Source organism: Mixophyes fleayi, chromosome 3 (assembly GCF_038048845.1).
Source record: "Mixophyes fleayi isolate aMixFle1 chromosome 3, aMixFle1.hap1, whole genome shotgun sequence".
In the NCBI taxonomy this organism is placed as follows: Eukaryota; Metazoa; Chordata; class Amphibia; order Anura; family Limnodynastidae; genus Mixophyes; species Mixophyes fleayi.
In genome coordinates, this window is record NC_134404.1 from 318,124,364 (window position 1) to 318,150,499 (window position 26,136).

General features: G+C 37.1%; 1 protein-coding gene across 2 annotated transcripts in view; it reads left to right on the forward strand.

Annotated features, from left to right (window-relative positions):
- Window positions 1-23,173, forward strand: part of LHCGR (luteinizing hormone/choriogonadotropin receptor) — a 130,695-nt gene extending 107,522 nt beyond the window's left edge. For both annotated transcript variants that reach the window (XM_075204094.1, XM_075204095.1), the window contains 2 exons: window positions 18,690-18,770; window positions 21,805-23,173. In XM_075204094.1, coding sequence (XP_075060195.1) covers window positions 18,690-18,770; window positions 21,805-22,936 — 1,213 coding nt within the window. In that variant the 3' untranslated portion in view covers window positions 22,937-23,173. The remainder of the gene's footprint in view (window positions 1-18,689; window positions 18,771-21,804) is intronic.
- The last annotated feature ends 2,963 nt before the right edge of the window (window positions 23,174-26,136 follow it).

The window sequence follows — 26,136 nt, forward strand, 5'->3', positions numbered from 1 at the left end:
GTTTAGCATCCTGGCTGTTTCTGATCCCTGTGCTTCCCCAGTGCATCTCTCCTAGTGAAATCCTGCCGATTTATTGTGTACCGGCTACAGTTCCTGACTTTTCTTGTGTCCGCCTCAATGTGTCGGGGTAAGTGTTGTCACTGAAATAAAGGTCTATAGGAGTTTTTACATTTTCAGGGATAGATTTCCTTTGGGTATATTCCAACTTCGTCCTTAGTCAGTATTTTCTTGTTATGTAATGGACCATTAATGGGCTATTTGACACTTATAATATTCTAGTGAATGTATATCTGCTCTGCACCTGTCAGTGATTCTTGTTTTGGAATAATAACTGACCTATCCCCAGATGCATAAATGGTATTGTAACACCTATGACATTATGCAAACATATAAGGCCTGAGTAATTAAGGCAAAAAAAAGGAGTAAATGGTCTCTGGGACAAACCATGTTACAATGCAAGGGGCGTAAATTAGTTTATTATTTTGCACATGATTTAAATACTGGCTGTTTTTTCATGTAGCACACAAATACTTAATAGCTTTATTTTTACACGTAAATGTAAAGTTAATCTAAGACATACCCTACTCAAACTATAAATCTGTCCCCACATTTTAAATTTACGTCCCCCTCCAATGCAACATGGTTTTGCTCAGATGCAAAGTTACTCCTTTTTTATGCTTTGCTCTCCTTCATGACTCAGGCCCTTAGAGTCTATGGGGGGTGAATTGCTGTCTGCCTCCTAAATTCTCCTTTCTCACTTTGGGTTTAGTGGAGCTTGGAACCTGCAGAAAACATCCCCCTCTGGAATGAGGAGATCCAGCTATGATAGGCATTAATACTGTTGGCCAGTCTGCCATGGGGAGTGATTTGCTGCCTGATTCATAAATGCTCCATGCTAACTCTGGATTTAGTGGAGCTATCCTGCATAAATATTCCCATCTATAATATAAGATGATCCAGTGCACCAAGCTAATACGCGTGTTTCGCTAGGTAGTACTTATTCAAAGCTGACCGCGTGATATGACAGTTCTTAGATACTGCCTTTTCAGAGCTTTCAGAATGACATCTAGTGAGTGGACCAATCAGGAGTATAGCACCCGATTAAGATGGACAGTACTCTCTGCCAATAAATTGCGGTTTGAATTGAGGCACCGCCTCTCGTATGATCCTATTGGTTAAATCAACCAACCTGTATTATTTGGGGATAAGTGTGGTCGGCAGAATCTTTCACCAATAACAGACAACAATTCAGTTAGTACCGCTCCTTAAAGTATTCTGTTAGTTACTTTCCTATATAAACAGACTCACCGCGATTATGTTTCATAATGCTATTAATAATTTAATTCATATTTATTAATGTCTGACTGGTAAATAATATGTCACAATAATAAAATTGTATGAGAAATTACTAATAACAGAGATTAAACAATAGTGGGATGTAGCCACTCAAAACAAAACAAAATATTATTGCTCCTACTGATTCATAAAACTTCCCAAGTCGAAATCCAGCTTTAGGCTCTGTGGTGCTAGCGTGCCAATGTCATATATCCACCTGACTTCTACCCTGTTGATTTGAAAATGTAGTTTTACCCCCTCCAATCCTGTTTGACTGTTTTATTACTATAAACTTAAGCGAGGTTGGATCACTATTGTTGCTTATAGCATAATAGTCTGATAAACTGTGGTTCTGAAACTTGTTCCGGATGTTCTTACAACGTTCAGCTATGGTTGTTTTTAAACTCATTCATGATTGATTAAACTTTGTTAATAAATATATTTATATAACTAAACGGCTATTTATATTAATACTGAATAATAAGCGGAGGGCCAAGAGGCACAACTATAACCATTTCGTACTGGTGATAGGGATACTATCCATTTTCCATAGGCTGCACCAATTTTATTCACTCTCAAGACTTATTACATAGGACAGCGCTCTGTTTTTGCTTTGTAATGGTTATGATTTTAGTTTAGGTTCCTTCTACCTACTATAGAACAGTTGAATCTTAAAAATAAAAATAGATAAATAATGTGGGTTTTGTGTCACAATTAAGAAATATCAGATAAGAAACTGTTTAATCTGTAGGTAATCACATACTGTGAGTAATGTGTAGTACTCATTCATAAGAAATGTTGTTAGAAAGTCCAAATGAGCATTGGAAGGGTCAAATTTAATTAATGACATTTCTTCAAAGCAGGTGTGCTGAAATTCCTAACATATTTGGCTACACACATAACTTTAGCATTCCATAACATTCCATGTGCAATGCATTCAGTTTAATTCTCCGTAATTATACACTGAAAAGGGGCCAAATGAAGCACTGTTCTTTCCTCATTGAAAATAAACTCTAGATTCCATAGAAACAAATGCTGCATTACACAGCCATTGCAACAATTAAAAGATTGTAAAGGTGGAAAGTTATCTGATGTGCCAAGCACTAAAACTGTTAAAAAATAAAAAAAAACACTGGACGAGACAAAAAACCTGAACATGACAATTAGAACAAAGGGTGAATATGTAAAAATAACATTTATACAGTTTATTTTCTTTATATATAGTGACTGTAAAATACACTCTTTGGTCTTACCTTAACTTCCTAGCCAGGGGCTGCATATCTAGGTCAGAAAAATTCAAATAGCAAAGTACAGAATGTCAGTCATTTTCTTTGCAATGATAAAACTCACCAAAACAAAAACCCCAAAATATTAGTTATTTCAGTATTAGAGTAGTGCCCCTGGGAGCATGTTATAACTGCCGTCCTGGATGGATGCAGCTCTGGTGCTCTGTTTCAGTCATTCAATACTGCTTCATTGTAGCTTCTAAAGTGGTTTTAATAACAAAAATTGAGGGTGAAAGAATCGCTGCTACAATTAATGGGCAGTTTACTCACCTAAAGAAGGTGATTTTTTTAATCTACAACTTTTTTGTGCGCAACAGCCTGTGACTTGTGAAGAGGTACTCCCACCTATTGAGCCAATCTGATGCCCAGGCTTTGATCAATGTCTGGCTCCACTTTAATTTCACTGGTTGCTCGATGAGCAATATGTCTGTCACCTCCAAAGATTCCATGGAAATCACTCCATTCTTAGTCGCAGATCACTAACCACCATTGACTCATCAGCTCTACATTCCTGATAGGAAAGTGTTCAATGACCATCGAATAGCTAGTGAGCCTCTTAGCGGCCTACTCAGCTAATTCACAGCTCTCCCTAACCAAGGCTGGCATTGGCATCCTGTGTCTTGCAACTAGGTAATAGACTCTGCCGGAGGAATGTATTCCTGTCTCCCTCTTTATTATTGCCCTTCATCCACTCATTTCATGCATGTAACCTTATTGCTCTCAATTATTAGCTTCCTTGCTGTCCCTAAGCTCCCATCCAACAGTCTCACCAACTTGTTTAACTAAAGCTGATCCTCATCCCGATTTCAACCTCAGATGGAGATCATTACAGCTTTCTCCACAGAGCCACATGCCGTTTAGTTTGTCAAAATGAGTCAAAATCAGCTGATCCTTTCCACTTCTTCAGGAGAAAGGAGTGGCAAAACACCCTCCCTCAAGTCTAGTTCTCCCCAAACCCAGAATTGGCTCCAGAAGGGGAGTTCCCCATAGTATTAAAATGCTTTATAATTGGGTGGAAAATGAAAGCAGTAATTACAGAATTTAAAACTTTAATTGCTTGCTTGGGCAGCCATATTAATGCTCTAGAAGTGTGAGTAAATTAAGTCTGTCAGCTTAATGAAACGGTTAACCAAGAATTGTCAGTTCTGACAAAAGATATGGATTGAGTTAAAAAGCTTGAGGATCCTAAGAACCGGGCCCTCCACAACTTACGTATTAAATTTGTCCGAAACAATCAACAATGCTGCTCTCCTCTAGGATCTTGAAGCTCTACTTCAACAGATACTTCTGGATACCACTAGAGAGAGCCTTGTATTAGACAGTGCTCAACTTCCCCAATGTGCAAGAGGTTCGGCGAATCAGCCACCAAGAGAATGAATTCTGAAACCGGTGATTATTTTCTTTACCCCACACTGAATGCTAGATGCTCCCATAACAATATCCACTCTATTAAAAGCAACAGTAAATACCAATTGATCCCAATAAAATTGCTGAAGAATCTTGGTTCGTTTACTCCACCATTCAAAACTTTGTAGCGCCCACATTAAGTTCACCCTGTATAACAGCAATTGATGAATATCTGCTGACATGTAACCTTCCCTCTGTGTCAAATATGCAACATCTGGCACAATGTGTACAGATGTCCCTCTCCTAATCTGCTTCTGTTAATTAAGAAATCTCTATACATTAAGTAACCTCATCCATTAAATCCCTAAAATCCTCCACTGCCCTGGTCCAGACGGGGATACTACGCAATACTATAAAAAAAAAAAACCACTTGGATTTGCTATCTCCTTTTTTGACGGTCATGTTTAATGCGGTTGTAAATGGGGTGTAATTTGACCCAGCCTTCATGCAAACCCAGGTTATAGTTATCCATAAATCTGAATTTATGTTCCAACTATAGATCAAACTCATCTTAATGTAGATCTTAAACTCTATGCTAAAGCACTGGCGACAAGATGAAGTTGAGTAATGTCCTCTCTAACATATCTAAACCAGGTGGACATTATCCCTAGCAGCCAGGCCTCAGATAATACAAGTGTGACAATCCATGACAAAGTAAACCATCCATGACAATGAGGTCTCAACTCTACAGCTATAAATCAATAATGTTATATATCAGTGCTGATTATATCTCCGTTGATCTTCAACCTGCTCATAGAACCTCTTGCAACCAGAATTACACTCGACAATAGTATTTTGGGGAGTGATGTCAGGTCTTGTGACCATAAAATTGCGCTATTATGCATATGATGTCCTTGATATTCATTTGCTCACACTTCTTGAGGACACAAACAAATGTAGCATGCTTTTGGGATATTAAAGCAATTCCGATAAAACAAATTTTGGATCTGAATTTACCCAACTCCTATGATAATATAATCCTAATATGATAACTTTTTATTGCCAATTTCCCTGCACTACCTGAGCTTGATTAAAACAGAGCTTTCCAACAGGAGCAAGTTCTTTATATATTGAACAGTGCATATATCAGTAGCTAAGATAAACATCCTACAAAATTTTATTTTTTTAATCAAAGCTTGCCTATTCAGATACCTGCAATTCTCTGAATGTATTACAGAAATCAATATCACAGTTAATTTGGCCCAGCAAAAAAATCCTTGTTTCAGGATTCACACCTTTATGATCTCATCAATGTTTACAGATGTCTTCTCTCCAAACTGTGAGTGCACATGGAATCTGTGCACCTTAAAGTGTCTTTAGTCTCCACTCTTGAATGCCAAGCATCTGAGATCAAACCTGTCAATATAACATCTTCTGTATTTAGGATTGTTCATGAAAAGCATTCCATCTACATTCTGACCATCCTATAGTGTTTCCTTTGTAAAGTGCTGGTTTGTAAAGGCAAGTTTGCCTTTACAAGCCAACGCCGATTTAAATTTTAGCTCTAAACTCGCCGATTTCCGACGAGTTGAAAAAAACAGACCATAATACTTTTACCCCCTGGTCTGATACTGGTGGCTCTCTGAGTGAATCAGATGACTGGTTGGCTATTAGAGAAATAAAAACCCTAAAGCTTAATCAGTGCACGAAAAAAAAGAAAATACCTATTCACTATCATCAGTGGTATCTGGTCTCCTCCAGGATTCTCTTTTTTCCTTCAGATACTTCAGATTTATGTTGGCTTTGTACCCAAAAAGCACATATTTGGTGGATCTGTGCCAAACTTATCTATTGAGCAGGCACCCGCAATCTCATCATACCAATTACTAGAGGTATGAGCTCCAGTTTCCCTCAGTGTTTCCTACTCCACCTTCCAATTTCAAACAACTCTGAAACCTCAAGAAGCTAATTAGGCACATACTGAACGCAGCAAATTGCCAACAAGCTGCCTCCTAGAGGAGCCTTGACCTCCTGTCCTTGCATCGTTACTCTCCAGGATATTCTATAAGCACAGCACTGAAGTATATCACTAGTATTCCACGCAGCTCCTCCATTGAGAGGCTGGGATAGAAATTGTGGCAGACTCAGGAGTTCCACTGCTTCTCAGTCTGTTTAAACTGGTAATATTGGTTGCCTTGACATTCTCTGACTCAGGTTCTGGACATTGGTTATCAGCAATGTAGCAGCTGAACTTATCTGCTGGTGGGATTAGTAAACTGTGGATTTATTAGGCTATGAGTGCCTTTCACTTGTTTATTAGCATTAGCTTTACTAGGTGTTCATGTTCTGTAGCGCATTGTAGACTGCTCGTTACTGACAACTCTTTCCTGCCACCTTCCTCAACCATACCATGTTTCCATTTATACTTTCTGCTAACTGTAGTGACTTATGCTTGTACATCCTGTCTGCCATCATATTGACCTCTGCTTGTTTCCCTTTATCCTTGTCTGCAGTTTAGCCTGACCCGCTTTGTGAGTCCTATGATTCTGTTACCTGTCTGCCACAACTGTGGATTGTATTTTATTACTGTTGCCACTTAATGTTATTGTTCCCACTCCTAGAAGTCCCAGTCAATTATAATAATTTATGTTTTAGGGATTATTCTCATATTTTTTCTGTTTGCCAATATCCATATATAAACCTATGCTATTGCTAACAAGACCTTTGGGAAATGTAATATGGGTGAGCACATACTACACTATGGAAAATATGGGCTGCTAATGGTGAAGGTATGATGTGGTTCTATAGGTTTAATAGGAGCAGCTAACAAACATGTTACTCAAAGCTCATATCATTTGTTACGATAACCTGTCCTCTGCAGCGATGATGTGCAGTCTCCACTGCTGGTTCCCCCCAAATCTTCTCTATCCTGATATGCCACTGCATAATTTCACAAGGGCCTATAGTTTATACCCTCATGACATACTATTTGTGCACCATTTTATTCCTGATTCGTACATTGTATTCTAATTTGTGTTTTCATACATCTCAAATAAATCTTTTTAAAAAAATCTGAATTTCAGAGATTCACTGTAAGTGAATTAATTCAAATATTGGTCCACAATCACCAAAAACTTGGCAAATAAATTAACATCCCTGGAGAATCAGACCACTCAGTGCATAAAATGATGCACTTCAAGTTTATAGAGGCATCCACAAAGTGGGTTTACACCTTAAAGTGTCAGATATGTGCTCCGCTGCAAAACCAAAGTGATCTGTGTTGCACCTCGCAAATGACCTCATTTGATTTTTAGTGTTAACATTATTTAGCCTACTGTGCCTGCAATGAAAAATGGACAAGGACTATAGTGATTCACCAATTTACTTGAATTTGCTGGTATTAATGTGATTTGTTAAAGTCTGCTCAATTTCCAAATTTTCGGTATGAATTCATTCAAACTGATGTGGCATCATCATTTTTCGGGTTTAATACATCTCAATTACTTAAGCTGGCTTTTAAGTCAGGCCCCATACTATGTTATACCGGCTCCAAAATTGCTTCCTTCACACAGTTCTTCTTCTTGGGGCAAGGAAGTTGTGACCTGAGGAAACTGTTAAAATCAAATAAAAAAATTCTGCGTATCGTAAAAATGAATCTGGCCTGCAGCGTTTATTGCTTTTATATGGTAAGAGACTTCTTTCACACTTGCAAATTATATCAGCTAAGGGTTTATATTACTCCACATGTTGGTTTGCACAAAATATAAAAGCACACATTCTAGTGTTTAACAGTGACTGGATGCATTGACCACTTTAACTACTTGTGAAAAACCTGTCAAAGATCTGATATACTTTCTATACCTGTGACATAAACCAAACCCCTCAAATTGATATGTACAAGTTTATGCAGCTTTGTATTCATTACGTGATTTTTTAAAAAAACATTAACTGCTATTTCTTAATATATTATGCTTTATTACACATTTTTAATAGATCACATGCTTTTCCTACTTCAACTGTTTTATTTAGGAAAATGTTACTCAATTCCAATTAGTTTTGAGAAATAAGTAGCAGTGAAACTCATATCCAACACATACTCCCCTGAGATGATTTTGACACACTGTGGGTAATTAAATCCAACTATCACCAATATTATTTTCTCCTTGGCAACAGACATCAAACTGTAATAAAAGCAAATTCTCCTCCACACCCTGCAGTGCTAGTGCTGAGAGACCGAAGTGTCTTCAGTAATATTGTCGGTGCTCTAAGCCTCCTGTATTAGAGCGCTTTGATTAAAAACTATATAACTGAAAAAGTCTGCTTTATATAATAATCAGCTTCATTTTTTGGTGCAAAAGTTGACAGTTTAATTGTAAAAAAATAATAAATAAAAAAGTGGAAATCCTCAATGCTCCCATAGTATATATTTTTAAATTAATTTTGCCAAAATCCTATTCATGATGCCAAATGTATTATTAGAATGGTTTATTAAAGGCATCACAGATGTGTGCATTAAAAGTGTATGCAAGAGAGGGCACTACCACAAACATAGGCAGTTGTCTAGGAGTGCTAATCATTATGGGCGCCTAAACCACTAAATGCGTGACAAAGTCACTCATTTAGTGTTTTTAATGTCCTGTAGCACCCTCACAGAGCGCCAGCTACAGTCATGGATGAGCATCAGCAACTGTGAAGCTGCTCCTGTCTGATACACTGGAAGTTTGGAGCTGGGCTATTAAGTCAAAGCGCAGTCTGAGGAATAGGAGATGCCACAACCCTCTGCCGTCTGCTAAGGTATAAAGCAGCAATGTGGTGAGGGTTCTGTCTCTAAAGGGTAGCTTAGCCACTGAGGTGGTGAGAGCAGTTCTACCTCTAAGGTCAACAGAATCATGATAAAAAGAAAAACAATCTTATTTTTATTTCAGAAGCGGGTACAGAGCTTCCATCGAACCAGTTTATGAGAAACAAATCAAAGGCATGACAAGAACCGAATTGCAAACACTGTAAAATAAAGAAATACAGAATCTTGTGTAGTCATTGTCCTACACTAGGGAAACTAGTGCAACTTATATTTAAACTTATATGCACTATATGGAGAAAAGAATTTGGGCACACCTGTTAATTATTAAATAGAGGTGTTTCAATCAGACCTGTTGCCAGAGGTGTATAAAAAACAAGCACCTAGCCATGCATTCTCCATCTGAAAACATTTGATACAAAATGGGTTGTTCTGAATAGCTCCGTGAAGCATTGTACTGTGATAGGATGCCACCTTTGCAATAAAAGACGGTTCATGAAATGTCACCCCTGCTGGATATTTCATGGTCAACTGTAAGTGATATTATTAGAAAGTGGAAAAATTTAGGGACAACAGCAACTCAGCCACAAAGCAGAAGACCATTTAAAAGCACATGTGCGGGGTCAACGACAGACTACTAAGGCGTACAAAATTCACAAACGCTCTGTTGATTCCATAGCTGAAGAGTTCCGAACTTCCACTGGCATTAATGTAAGCACAAAAATTGTGCAGCGGGAGCTCAATGGAATGGTTTTTCCATATCTGGACAGCTGCATGCAAGCCTCACATCACCAAGACCAATAAAGAACACCAACACTTGACTGTGGAGCAGTGGAAATGTGTTCTGTGGAGTGATGAATTGCAGTTCTCTGGCAGTCAGAAGGGCGAGTCTGGGTTTGGCAGATGCCAGGAGGTTACCTGCCTGACCGCATTATGCCAACTGTGAAGTTTGGTGGAGGAGGGATAATGGTATAGGGCTGTTTTTCAAGGTCTAGGCTAGGGGCCCTATCTCCAGTGAAGGGCAATCTTAATGCTTCAGCATTCCAAGTCATTTTGGACCATGCTTTGCTTCCAACTTTGTGCCTTGTGGAAGGCATTTTTCTATTCCAACATGACTGTGCCCCAGTGCATAAAGCAGGCACTACAGAGACATGGTTTGACAAGTTCGGTGTGAAAGAACTTGACTGGCCCACTCAGAGCCCCGACCTCAACCCCATCGGACATCTTTGGGATGAACTGGTATGGAGATTGCAAGCCATGCCTTCTCGTCTGTTAAAATACAGGGTTTAATGTAACCCTCTGCGCTGCACAGCTGGCCTACCCGGTACCTATCCAAGGTTCAAAATCACCTCAGCAAATATCCAAAATAAAATAAATAAGTTTATTTAACAAAATGAAAGCACCAAACAGCGATAAACATATTTAAATAATAACTTGCAACCAATAACACTACAGTCTGGCACAGACAACGTACTGGGTATAAAACACCTCAACGTACTGGGTATAAAACACCTCACCAGTACCCTAGTCACTTTCAGGGACTGCTGTCTATCCATCCAAGCTTCTCCCCCTCTCTCATTTGAGGCTACCAGCAAGGCAGTGGTCCTGAGTCAGTCACTCTGCTTTTGGCAGACACAGTTCCCCAAGACCTGGCGAGGTAGATCAGTACTCCAAGGACCGATTGTCTCTTTCCTGTCAGGGGCAGAGGTCTAGATCTCAACACCAGCCTGACTTCAGCTATCACTTGGTAGTGAATGTCCCTTTGCTGTTTCTGGAGCTGGTTTTTACAGGCAAAAATGACCTCCTTATGCGTTTCAGGACTGATTTGTCCTTTACCTGTGAAAAGGTAAGCACAGAAAACATGGAGACAAAAGGATAGCAGATGCGCCACTCTTGATTTAATTAGGGACAGGTATTGATCTGTGGCTATACAGCAAAAGTTTTTTTAAACAAGTGAGGTCACAATCTAGACACATTACATTTAAATACACAATGCAGTCCTCTAATTAAAGATCTATCTGTGGGCAATAATCCTTTTGCCTAGGCTGAAACAATGGACGAGTCTGCAAGATAAGAAAACCATACTGTCAGACATTTTAACTACTTACAAATAGAATATATATACAAGTTTAAATATGATTGACAATTATGGGGAACAAGAGGGCTAGAAAAATTATATGTTTTTATAGTCCAGTTTGTGAGAAAAGAGGTGCAGACTATTTGAGGTGATATTAATACCTCGTTTCATCACATCGTCCAACATCAGTGTTTGACCTCACAAATGCTCTACAGAATGAATGGGCACAAATTTCCACAGAAACACTCCAACATCTTGTGGAAAGCCTTCCAGGAAGAGTGGAAGCTGTTATCGCTGCAAAAGGGGGATCAACTCCATATTAAAGTAAAATGTGTTTGAATACAATGTCACTACAGTCCCTGTTGGTGTAACGGTCAAGCGTCCGAATACTTTTGTCCATATAGTGTATATATGGAACGATAAAAAAGGAGTAAGGAAACATGGGGTTGGGGTTAAAGACTCAAGAGGGAAAATAAAAAAAGCAGGTGTGTGTGGGGATCCACTCTGAAGCCAAACGCTAGTAAAGGGGACTGATTGTGAGCAGCATTCTGTCACTATTCTGTCTTGCTCCATAACATTTGGGTGCCCTGGGCTTTATCACAAATTCCATTTGGTAAGTAATACATGCTTATTATTAGCCTTGAAGCTCTAAGAATGGGGTGGACAGGTCCTTCCAGAAGCAGCATTTGGCAGGAGGTTGCACTCTGAATATGCCTAATGAGTTTGTTTTGTTGTTTGGGAATATCCAACATAGGGATTTTAATCGAGATCAGGACCAATATGATGCTAAAGATTACATTTCTGATTTCCATCTATAAAGGCTGGATCCTGATGCAGCTCTACTACATGTGCAAAAAGAATCATTCCCTACAACATATAACAGATGTATTAGGAAACATGTTCCAAGTTTTGTTTTTCACAGGGACATAGTGCTATCGGGTTAATAATTTGTTTCCCTCTCAAATGTCATCCAGTCCTCTGGGTTCAAGGATTTCCCCAATTTGGTTTCCATTTTAGTTCATATGGATCTTTGGAGTTGCTCTGTGCAATTAGCAGTAGCAGAGAGTGGAGGTAATGAGCCCCTTAGAGAACTGATTACTGAGACAATTGCTCTCAAAAGGGATGAAATCACTTTGTTGAAATATTATAACATTAGTAGTGAAAATGTGTTTTCTGCAAATACTGATGGAACTGCACCTTGAGAAAGCTGTGACAGGTCTGGAGATCATAGGAAGAGGAAACTATTCAAATTTGTGAAGTCATTAAACCTTACATTTGCCATCTTAGTAAACAATAAGGGAGGAGGGCGCAAAATAATTAACAGACACAGATGATAATATGTTTGATTTTTTTTATCACTGTCAACATATGAGAAAGTTCAAAAAGTTCCAGAAATCCCATTTATCACTCAATATAATAGCAATTCCATAGATATTGAGAAGATTATCCAGAAACACTGGCCAATTTTAAAATTAGATCAAGAAATAAAAGATTCAATACCCAATAAACCAAACATTGTCTATAGAAAAGCTGAAAATTTGAAACAGATACTTACCAACAGCTACATCCCATTACAAAAGGAAAAATCATCATTTTTATCACTGTCAACAATTGTAAGGCGTGTAGAGATTTAAATATTTCTCAAACAAAAGCCACCACTACTTTTAAATCAACTTCAAATGGGAAATTATTCAATATAAAAAAGCATATTACCTGCAACACGCAGGGAGTTGTTTACATGTTGGAATGTGAATGTGGTGTTCAATACATAGGAAGGACTCAACGCATTCTAAAAATAAGAATTGTGGAGCATCTATATAATATTAAAAGAAAATTGAATACTCACAGCGTTCCCAATCACTTTTCCAATAACTCCACATGTAACCCCAACAAACTTAAATTTTTGGGGATTCAGAAAGTAAACCATTATTGGAGAGGTGGAGATTATATATCAAACATCTCACGCCAAGAAACCAATTGGATTTATATGGTTAAAACTTTGATACCATATGGTTTAAATAGTGACTTCGATTAGGGGTCATTTTTAAAGATCTAATTTTAATCATTTTAATTATTTTATATTCAATCATTTTTTCTTACTTTTAACATTTTAATAACATTTTGGTACTATATGTTATTATTTTATTCAATAAAAATTCTTAGGGAAATCAAACTAAATGTTTAAAATGGTGCCCAACCAATCGGGACTTAGCAGGCTCTTTATAAGACCTTCTCTATTCACCCCATAACATCCTTGAAAGTCCAATATCGGATGAAACGCGTTGGTTTAACTTAGACTCAACTCAGCCACCGTAGTCTGTATTACATCATCCTGCTTGCTGTGTGCGGCGGGACGTTTGGCTATCAGAACGCTGAGGAATAAGAATAGGATTTCACTAGAACAACCTGTCCGGATTTCTCCTGGAGTAACTTTGAATTTCACAACAAGTTCAGCCACTGCTGACTGAGAGTTATAGAAGAAAATCAATCAGATCAAGTCCCGGGATCAGCGATCAGGGTCATATAGGGTAAGATCATTTAACTCCTTTATGCTGACAGGTTTTTTTGGACATCTCTTATCCTATTTTTGACACAATTTAATCATCCAAAAGAGCTATAAACATAATCAAACATATTATCATCTGTTTCTGTTAATTATTTTGCGCCCTCCTCCCTTATTGTTTACCAAGATTTATTTCTAGAGGTGCTGCAATATTTGTTTGAGAGCGCCTCCCCTTTTTTATCTATCTTACATTTGCTATGGTCCAGGCTATACAAGCCAGTGGGAAGAGTTTGGACTATGGCTCTCCCAGTCGACCAGTTTTTTTGGATCTTTGCAGGATTCAGACCTGTAGTGTGGACCAAACCAGATAAACTGCTTTTTTTTTTGTAGAAGCCAGAAAGTTTTGAGAGGAATATGACCAGCCAAGTAATGAGCATCTGGCTACACAAGTCTAAAGCCTCATTATAGGGGCAGGAAAAGTAAAGAATTTGGCTTGAAACAGAGCAGGTCTGTATAATCTGTAACACTCCAGGTGTTATGAAATTATAAATCTCAGTATACCCTGCCAGCTACTGGCTGGCAAAGCATGCTGGGGCTTGTAGTTTGAAAAAGTGAGAGAGACACCAGTTCAGTGGCTGCCTCAAACATTGGAGTAGCTAGGAACATTCCTTATGATCCCTAATATAAATAAATTCAATCCCCCTCCCCGTATTATAAAGCAGATCCCATCTAGTGCGTTACTAAGTTCTCGGTTAGAATGCATTGTACAGAGGCAGAGGATGAGTGATGCCTCAACCCTCCAAACACATTGTAAATTAGAGAGTAACATCATAAAGCAACTATGCCTCATTTCAATCTTTCCAATTACAGATTTACATAAATAGTTTTTACTATTTTATTATAATAGATTACTATTTGTAATCCATAATTATATAAAACTAAGGGATTAGTTAGCTGGCATCCAATTTAGCCAAATACAGTTGTTTTAATCCTGCACAGACATATACAGCAATACTCCATTACCAACACTGATCATTACAATGATAAAATAAATGGTATTTTTTTTTTTTTCTACCAGTCTGCTAGTAGCTGACAATTTATTACTTTGCAATCTGTTTACACATTGAACTCGTTTGCTTCACATATTCATTTTTAGAATTCATTCCATATCCTATGCTGCAGTATTTTGTAAACACAACATACATATATTTTCTAAATTTACAGAAAGCTTAATGTTTTTGCAAAATGTTATTCCTTTCCTCATAGTGACAGTACATGATAAATAGTGCACTGGAAAGAATGGTTCTTCTTTTAAATAAATAGTCCACCTTTGTGGTAAATTTATATTCTGTAGAATTCATTTCTTCCGAAGCTTCATTCATGCAATTACCCTATGATTTAGTTTAGCCACTTGAGAGAGGGTAACCATCAGACATGTGTCATTTTATAAAGTAATAGAAACATTCTATAGTAGATTGTGTAAGTTGATTATAAATATTGCTTAAGTCTGCATAAGAACTCACCATTTATTTACCTTATAAATACAAAATCAGAATTAACAAATCCATGTCTGTTAGAAAAATTATAGTTTGATGACCGGGCTAAGAGCACTTGGTTTTGGTCCCCAATGCTCAATTTGTACAACTGAATAAGAGTGACAGTGAGACCAGGTTTACCAAATTAATTTTTTTAAATGTTTGCAGTACACCGATGTATGATGCTGTGTAATATGAATGGTGCAATATTAACAATAATACTGTGATTTTATAGATCCTGACAATGTTGTCTAAATTTTTAACTGGAAAGACCATATATTCTTATAATTGTTATTTTGCATCCTAATGTATGAACTCCATATAAATAGAGTCAATAATGCGTGCATGAAAGACAGGCTTATTATATAGGATATAATCCAATTTAATTACAGCCTAGATCCATAAAAAGCAATAAAATGCCCGTACATCGGGTAAAGTAAAACAGGCTTATCTGTATAGAAAACGCTTGCAGTGGTCCCCTCAGAAAACTCTCTGGAACTGGCACATGGGAACCTACTCGCATCAGCTTCCACCAAAATACAGAGCCTGAATATCAAAAGACCTAATCAAAGCCAATAAGCCAAAAAGTACTATGTATATATACTAATGCCCAAAAAAGTCTAAAAACTACCGGAGCTATACATTATATACTGCTTCCCGATAATAAGAACCTCCCAAAATCAGCCAAAAGGTAAGTAATTTAATAATAAATACATACGAGATTTCTATACATAATACCACTATACAAGATGACATAGTCCAGCCCCCAAATATAGAGTTAATACAGAATAAATGACCCAATCAAGATCAGTATGACACAGAAACTAGCAGCAAGATATAACAGTTCATAAAATTAATCCAAACATCCTCAAATACAGATATATATATATATATATATATATATATATATATATATATATATATCTCTATAATATAAATGCTTAGTGGCGTGTGTTAGTCTGTGTGTGTGGAAAAAATAAAACCAAGCTGCAGCGCCACCTGCTGGGCGGAGTTATACACTGACCTACTAAATTCTTAGTTTGTGTGGAAAAAAAAATTCAGAAAGGGCTAAAACTTGGTATACTAAGATGTTTTTAATTTGTTAATTTAATTTGTTAATTGTTAAAAGTGTTTATAAAGATTTTAAAAAAATATATATATTTCTTGAAGGAGAAGTGACAATTGGGAGTGGTTGGTGGTTGCCGGGGGTGACAGTGGGGAGTGGTTGGTGGTTGCCGGGGGTGACAGAGCGAGAGGAGTGTGATACTCAGGACCGCTGAGAGAGATCCCTGTGTCTGGATAGACATCTGGATAGATGTGGCGATGGAAATGAAGGATGAGGTGATGGAGAAGAATGATGAGGTGGTGACATGTGGACAAAACCACGTTAAAAAAAGGGCGCTTACGTCGGGAAGTAACGCTCTTCCCCTGAGGAGGCCTGGGCTATGGCCCAAATGCATGACAAGAACCTTTGTAACACCTTAAGTAGCTTGATTTGACTAGAATGCATGAGTATCATGCACGGGTTAACTTGTATACACATATACATACATATATACACACACACATATATATATATATATATATATATATATATATATATATATATATATATATACACATACATATATATACACACAGATATACATACACACAATAAGAAAAATTATACCCCTCAATTAAGATAGATGACCATTGTTATTTTTCCTCTACTACAAACCAGCAACAACAAAAGAAGCAACAAAACATAATAAATTAACTAATGTTTAACTATTTTCCAGCGTATAGCAATATTGTTTTTACAAACCAAGACTACAATACCGCCAATAATTCTCTAGATTATAAATGTATACATTAAAAACTGTTTTAATATATGAAAATTGGCACCAGAAAAAATAAATAGTTGTAAATTATTGTATTATTAAATAAGGACACTAACACATTACCAAAAAAAACAAAAAAAACCCAGTTAATTTATTTTTATTTTTTTAAAGCAAATCTGCATTAAAAAGTTACATTACTATGAAGTGTATTTTGCCCTCATATCTCAAAATTATAGGTTCAGTTGTGTAATTAACGACAAAAAAAATACAAACTTGGGAGGTGAATCTAAACTAAAGCAACTAGTTAAGAAAATATATTTAATGCATGTCATCAGATCTGGACTTTTTTGAAACTTTTGTTACATGTTTGTCTAAAGAAATGTGCCCCCTGACCTTCCCCTAGAAAAAAAACAATTGTGTGTTTTATTATATGATAGATTGCATTCTGAAACAGTCATGCAACTAGTGCAACACCAGAAATATATCCTTACAATTATTGTGCTAATTCAATGCTTATACAACAAATGTTTTAGTCTGTGTACCATATATTCAAGTAAAAAAACAAATTAAAGCACACACACACCATAAACCATTTTTCTGCTTTCTACGCATGAATAGAGCCACAGTTTATTTGTGTATTATATTATTGCAATGACAAAAAGCAACATGCTTTAATCCCTTCAAGTTCTTCTTATACCTTCAAAGCCAGACCACATTTTAGTTTTTTCAGGCGTTTGTTATAATGAAAATGTTTTAAAACTAGTTTTGTAACTTTATGAATTGCTTTTTTTTGGCAAAGGTGTCATGAGATTCTTTAGGAAGCTATTTAAATAATTCACTTCTATTCAAAAAGATTTAAACATGCAAAAAAAAAAAACAAAACACATTACCCATAGTTGTTTTGATCCATTTAGTGTAAAACTAGAAAGTTACCAAAAAGTGATCTGTCTGCGCTCCTGATATTTTTTTCAATATATATTTATATAGCTTTAGTACATTCAGTGCAATGTGGGTTTAACACCAATTCTCAGGCCAGCCCACATAGGACTGTATATGGAGTTCAATGCTGTTTTTAGGTTTAAGGTAGCATTTCCTTTTCTACCTGAGTGAATGTACATACTGGGTGAAATTCATGAACATTCCATTTTAAAAAAAACTTGCAAATCTTCTTAATACTGGCGCATGCAAGAAGAAATGTTTATTTCTGATTACACTATTAATAAAAAAGGGAAATATTAATCTTTCCTTTATTATGTAGGTAAAGTGTTTTATAATATAATCGTTTTACCAATATCAAAACAGAATTATAATGGATAAATATACCACAAATAAAGAATATTTTCTTATCCTAGAGTTGAAAATTACAAATGTTATAGGTTTAAATAATTATGATTGCCGTAAAATACAAAAATAATCATACTATATAAGCATTAATTCATATTCAGGACATATTTCTTGCTATACATACAATATGGAAAATTAATATCTGAAACTAACATTACTGAATGAACAGTGTTTTTAATGTTTACATATTTCTTTAAAAACTTAATTGTAGTATAATTCTTTAAAACATTTCTTGTATCAAGTTAACCACATACGTTTTAACACTATTTTTCAAATCTTATATTTATGGCATTAAAAGATTTTCTGAATAGTACATTCAGTACTTTAAGCAAAAAAATGTAATAGCAGGAAAAATAGCATCACTTAAATTTCGCCCACTGTATTTAGAATGTTTATAGCACTGCAAACAAGTAAAAATAAATACAGTATACATTTAGTGCTTTGTAATCCTATCTGAAATGAATAATTATGCTACCAAGTGTCAGAATACAATTCTGTTTTTTGCAAAAATTACAGCATTTAAAAGAGATAATACAACATAACTAAAATATTTCAGATTATAGTATATAATGAAATGAATCACATGATTTCAGATGGGTGGGTTAATTTTTCTATTTTGTTCTGTTGTCTTCTTCCCCCAGTTTAAATCCCACCCTTCCCTATTTTGGAAACCTATCAAACCAATGTGATAATATGGCACGGAAACAAATGAATGACACAAAGTAAGTAAAAGTGAGTCACTATCATTTTTCATAAAAAATAGAAAAAAAACACTACACAAAATATGGTTACCATACACGGTTCAGACTACTTTGGGTATAAGGAAAACATTTCAGTTTTCTAATAATTTTCTGTGTTAAATGTTTGCAGCAATAGGTTTAAAGACCTTGTGCAGTTAAATGATGCTGGTTGTCATGTACTGACCATCTCCTTACCACTTGACTGCCATCATGCATTAGACAAGCGCTTTTAATGCTAGCCTTTTTCCAGTTAGAAAAGCATTCATAGCTCACTATCACTTCTATGCACCATTCCCCTTTCACTTTGATGTGTCAGCATGGTAGCAATTGATCCCCAGCGGCTTTTTTTTTTTTTTAAATGGAAAATCACTAGCACACCTGATATCACCTTAAAGTAAAATCAATGCAATTCATTTTATATGAAAATATCATAAAACAGGTTTGCTTTGAAAGGGCTGTCAACCTTCAGATTACTTTAAAATACCGATTAGTAAATATTCTCCTGCAAAAAATTCTACTTTAAAAGCATATCTTTTTATGAGGAGGTAAAGTTGTGAATATTCATTGCCTTGGGACACATCTCTGTTGAGCTCTCTGGATTGGATGGAACTGTGTCCAAATAGGAGCTTTGTGTAGTGTCCCAATGTAATTAAAATAAACTCTGCCTAAACTATCACTGTCATGTCAGGCACTATATGTAATACTACTCTTTTTGGAGGAGACCTTATTTTAGCCTGATGAGGACCATCATATCAGTGACGTCATATTGCAAGTGTTGTGCGCATCATACAAAACCAAGAAGCCAACATAAATGTCCTATCAATGTTTCTATTAAGGACATAGCTATAAAATACTATGGCAAAACTACAAGAGATAATTCATTTAAAAATGTTTTTTTTTAAAATGAATGAACCATAAATAGCATATTCCCAGAATGTCGAATATAGCCTACATATTACAAAGTGGTTGACAGAGGAGTCAACTACCAATATCTTTTTGATCTGTGGAAGAAACCCCAGACAAACACAGGAAGAACATACAAACTCCACACATATAGTGCCCATGTTAGATTTAAACGCACACTGAAAAGCATCAGATATTATTAAACTGTTTCTGACTCTACAACAAAATGATTTCTACCAGTTAAAATGCTCTGCTCCCATATTGTCCACTTGACTTTCTATTGTTGTTATGTGGAAGGAATGCATTAACGGATGTTAAATAAAAAAACACCCTCGTCATCAATTAATTAGTTCAGTCCTCGCTACTTTGTGCAGTAAGGTGACCATACAAACTTCTATCTTACTGGTCATTTCAGCTTGGTTTAGACCTAGTTAATGGAAAATTGCAGTGTATAAGCCTGAAAAAAGACAGCTGATGACAAATCAACCACTGATTAGGATCTTTCGGACGTTGATTGGAACAGATGAAAAATACAGTTGGACAATGACCATGTGTGTGCAGTCGTTTTCTGACCACTTTCTCACATATCTTCCCAATTTGGCCGCGTGTGGCTAAATTGAACATGGATTGGAGCATTAAGGCTGTATATCCAGATTTGCTCACTTAATGGCACCACCAGAATATTAAAGGGTATGTTGCATCTAACGGTACAATATACACCAATCAATCACAACATTAAAACCAATGACAACTGAATAACATTATCTCATCACAATGGCATCTGTCAATGGATGGGATATATTAGGCAGCAAGTGAACAGTCAGTTCTTGAAGTTGATGAGTTGGAAGCAGGAAAAAAATGGGCAAGCGCAAGGATCTTAACGACTTTGACAAGGGCCAAATGGTGATGGCTAGACTGACTGGGTTAGAGCATCTCCAAAATTAAAGGTCTTGTGGGGTGTTCCCAGTATGCAGTGATTAGTACCTACCAAACACGGTCCAAGTAAGGACAACCAGTGAACCGACGACAAGGTCATGGGGGCGCCCAATGCTCATTGATGCACATGGAGAGCGAAAACTAGTACGTCTGGTACAATTCCACAGAAGAGCCATTGTAGTACTAATTATTATCCTTTATTTATATGGCACCACAGGATTTCCACAGCGCCTTACAAAATACAAACAGTAGACCATACAGGGTACAACAGCGCAGAACGCAAAAAAGAAGAAAAAAAAATTCCAATAACTCCAAGCATAGCAAGTACAGTGAACATTGGAGGAGAAGAAATGGTATAAAGAAAAATAAGGGAAGAGGGTCCTGCTTATAAGATACTAAAAGCTTACACTAATTGCTGTAAAAGTTAGTGCTGGCTATGATAGAAAGTTGTCAGAACATGTGGACGGCCGGGTGAGTGTTTTTGTCGCTTACCTGGGGAAGAGTTGGCACCAGGATGCACTATGGGAAGAAGACAAGCCGACGGAGGTAGTGTCATGCTCTGGGCAGTGTTCTGCCATTCATGTGGATGTTACTTTGACACGTACCCTGCATAAACATTGTTGTAGACCAAGTACACCCCTTCGTGGGAACAGTATTCCGTGATGGCAGTGGCCTCTTTCAGCAGGATTATGCGTCCTGCCACACTGCGAACATTGTTCAGGAATGGTTTGAGGAACATGACAGAGTTCAAGGTGTTGACTTGGCCTCCAAATTCCCCAGATCTCGATCCGATCGAGCATCTGTGGAATGTACTGGATAAACAAGTCCAAGCCATGAAGGCCCCACCTCAAAAATTACATGACTTAAAGGATCTGCTGCTAACGTCTTGGGGCCAGATACCGTAGGACACCTTCAGATGTTATGTGGAGTCCATGCCTCGACGGGTCAGAGGTGTTTTGCCGGCACAAGGAGGAACCTACTCAATATTAAGCAGGTGGTTTTAATGTTGTGGTTGATCATTGTAAAGGCCTTAGTGAAGAATTCATAAATACAATGTAGCATATTTAACAAGGTTTGCAGAAGGTCATGTATAAACCAATAAATAAAAGCCTTCAGTATGTGGAAAACCTCAACTTTTTACTATAAAGATTAAAAAATGTTTATTTTTTTTTTCCAGTGCTGAACTGACTGAGGACTATGAATTCTTGTGTCAACCTAGAACACTCCAATGCAAGCCAGCGCCAGATGCGTTTAACCCTTGTGAGGACATCATGGGATATGACTTTCTTCGAGTGCTGATCTGGTTTATTAGTATACTAGCTATTGCAGGGAATGCTGTGGTTCTGTTAGTCCTGCTGACAAGTCACTACAAACTCACTGTTCCTCGATTCCTAATGTGCAATCTGTCCTTTGCAGATTTCTGTATGGGCATTTATTTATTGCTAATTGCATCAGTCGACTCCAAGACTAAAAGTCAGTATTATAACCACGCTATTGATTGGCAAACAGGCAGTGGCTGCAGCGCAGCTGGTTTTTTTACTGTATTTGCAAGTGAGCTCTCTGTCTACACGTTGACTATAATTACCCTAGAGCGATGGCACACAATAACCTACGCAATGCAAGTTGACAGAAAGCTCCGGCTAAGACACGCAATTCTGATTATGCTGGGAGGCTGGATATTTTCTCTTCTAATTGCACTTCTGCCACTTGTTGGAGTTAGCAATTACATTAAAGTCAGCATATGCCTACCGATGGACATAGAAACACCCCTTTCTCAAGCATATATAATCATCATCTTGGTGCTCAATGTTCTAGCCTTTATTATTATATGTGCCTGTTATATTAAAATTTACATAGCTGTCCAAAATCCAGAACTCACACCAACTAACAAAGATACAAAAATAGCCAAGAAAATGGCAGTGCTCATCTTCACTGACTTTACATGTATGGCGCCTATATCATTCTTTGCCATTTCAGCAGCCTTTAAAGTTCCTCTCATCACAGTGACCAATTCAAAAATATTGCTGGTTTTGTTCTATCCTGTGAACTCCTGTGCAAATCCATTTCTATATGCAATTTTTACCAAAGCATTTCGAAGGGATTTCTTTCTGCTTATGAGCAAATTTGGTTGTTGCAAGCTTCAGGCAGAACTTTACAGAGTGAACAACTTTACCACCTACACCTCCAACTGCAAAACAGACAGCTTATACACTGGACCAAAACCGAGCACACGGGCTGATCTGCATCTTGCAACATTTGCCTGCCAGTATTTGAGTGTAAATGACAAACCAACATGCATAGACAGTTAATTCTCCTACTCATTTAGATACTTATTTAAATTCCAAAATCCCTTGGAAGGAGTCTTTGTAAAATATGTAAATCTATTTATGTATGTATGTATGAGGTTGAAAATGGCCATTTTAACTGTTGTAAACCTGTATTTTTGTATTAAATCTTTTTAAAGGAACATACAACTAGTAACTGGTAATAGAATCTGTGCTGTGACTAAAGGTTTGCCAATAAAAACACAAAATCATGGCGTTTTACGATATTCTGATAAACAGGATAAACTATGCATTTTACATTGGCATATATCACCATTTTCTTTTCAGTTGTAACTAGAAGACATCTTTAACAGTTCCCGTCTATGGCAGGTTAAATAATTTCACTCATTCTACTGAAATGATTAAATCTATGTTTTTATATATTTGGATGGCTGGCTATCTCTTAAAGTCTGTTATAAGTCTAGCATAATGCTGTAAATCAACTTTTATATAGATGGGATATGCAGAGGTTGGGGTCATGCAGCTCTATAGAGAGGACAGGATAAAGGAAGAAGGGACTTCTTCACAAAGTATTTTGGCAAGATAAAGTATGTGAATGGTCCCTATTTAACACACTGAGTGCACTATCAGTTACCACAGACCCATAGCTCAGGAAATGGTGTGGGAACCCTGGGGGATAGAGTGGAGGATGATGTGCTAGTGTTTTATGGTAGGGCACATGCTGGTATAATGAAGGCAAATGCTGATATATTGAGATGTGCAGACCGATATATTTAGGAGATGCAGACTAGTGTAGTCTGGAGTAAATTCTGATATATTGAGGGTTGCAGAATGGCATTGAGGTAAAAAGGTTGATATATTGAGGGCTGTAAGCTGGAATGAGGGGGGATACACATCGGTTTAATGATAAGGCTTAGGATGGTATATTGGTCATAGGCTAGTATGACATGGAGGTCAAAGCCGCTAAAGTGATGAGACAATGGCTGGTGTAATACTGGGTATAGACTAATACAACATGTTAAAGGGCATTCTGGTAACATGATGGGGGTGCTAGCTGCTGTAATAAGGATGTTGGCTGGTGTGTTTAAGGGAACACAAGGAGGTGTAATTATGGGGGCACAGTCAGGAATGACGTGGTGTTGGACACAGTGGGTTATGTGTCTAGCACATACCTGATTAAGTGGTGGGCCCAGGCTGATTTCATATGCTGTTGGTGTAATATATTGTCAAAGCTGGTATAATGTGTGGAGGCACAGGTTTGTGTAAAGTGATCAGCATAGGTTGGTTTAATGTGGTGTTGCCAAAGCCTAGAGTGAAGTGATGGGCATTGTCTAATATAATGTGATGGATGCAAGCTGATCTATCGTACTGGACATAAACTGGTATAGCATACTGGACATAGGTTGGCTTACTGTGGTGTTGGGCACAGGCTGGAATTATGTATTGAGCACACAGTTTAAGAAGATGCCACAGGTTGGTATAATGCATTTGGGATAAGCTTATGCAATATATTTTGCACAAGTTACTCGCACAAGCTGGTATAATGTGGTGTTAGTCAAAGATCAAATTACTTGATACCTCCCAGCAGAACTATGGAGGTAGAGAGGAAGATGGCCCAGAAAAGAACCTATAGTCTATGCCGATAGCCCCTGCTTCTGAGTCGTGCCGTCAACTTGAGAGCATGAAGTATTAGGTGCTCTCTCCCAGGTAAAAAGAGGAAACCCTTAAATTGTTTTTTGCCTCATCACATAGTACATACGGCACCAAGTAATAAGCACATAATGAAATGCTGCAGATGGTGACAGGTTTGCTTAAATTAAAGAAGAGATCTTTAGCAGGATACTTATAGATTTACAGCTGGGAAAAGGATACCTCACCTTGCCTATGGACTGGAACCATGTAAAACCACTGCACTGACTATACCAGAAGAATCAGTAGCAGCTCTAACAGAAGCACAGGTTGCTAGCACCTGCTAGTGTAAGGAGATCAGTCCCCAATTGGGTAGTGATTAAACAGGGAGAGTGTCGACCTGGAGCAACTGATGGCTGAAAAAATAAAAAGAGGAATGGAGGGAAGCATCAAAAGAAACATACGGGGGTGGGCGTACGGGGGAATTTTATATCTGGAAGCTATCTTTATACACAATAGATGCTAAATATTACTAATTTCCAGTGCAAGATTTTTAAGATTTGCAAATATTCCTTTTATGCATTACTGAGCTACTGTATACTGTATTTTATTGTATATATACTCACACTAGTCTGATTTAAAATGACACCAAGTGCATTTACACTGTGTTAAGTTTGTGCTTCACATAAAATTAGTCGTACTGTCCATAAGTTGTGCCAGTGTGTGGATCAAGGGTGTTCACATGCAAGTGCAGTAAGAACATGAGTTGCAAGTTAAGCACGCCTCTTTCAGAAGCATCTTATTTTGGGTTACACATCTCAGAAGTATATCCCTTACCATACATAGATTCTGCACCTATACACAGGACATTTGTAGTTTGAATTGATGATGTTTGTATATTTACTTCAGACACATATATACGCAAGCTAACTAAAAATTCAGAATAGCAAGTGTAAGTGTGCAAAAGAAAATAGGAATCTTTTAAGTTTAACTTTTTAAATTCCCACCAATAATAAGAATGTACATATAAAACAAAAAAGGATATAAATATAACCGTGTTCAGTGAACATGGTCATGACAGAGACACCATAAATTGCACCATGCATGGTATGTTTGTGCCTGTCCAGCGACAATATAACCATGGAAATCCTATTCAAATGTTAGCAACTATGAAAAGACACAGCATTCACATTACACACACATCACTCACACATACATATACATATAATATATTACATACATACACATCACTTTCCTCACAAATTACTTAACTTTTACATTGTCCTGTCACATAGCTTTCTCCCTGTTGAGAACACATCAATGTGAACATTACTTCAGTACTTTAAGTAACGTGCTTGGGTTAAGTCAATTACACAGCAGTGCCCTCTGTATTTTTAAATCAGAGATAGCTTGCTGTCAACACGAAAGGCGGTATGAGGCAATGATATTCCTCTCACTGCCTTGTCGTCAACATTTTCCAACATATGTAAGTCTTCAACACTCCTGCAAGAGAACAAATGTGGTGGACATCTCATCTTCTGAGCTATCTCAGTTGGTCCTCAAATGAGCAAATCACTCCATATCCTTGAAAATAC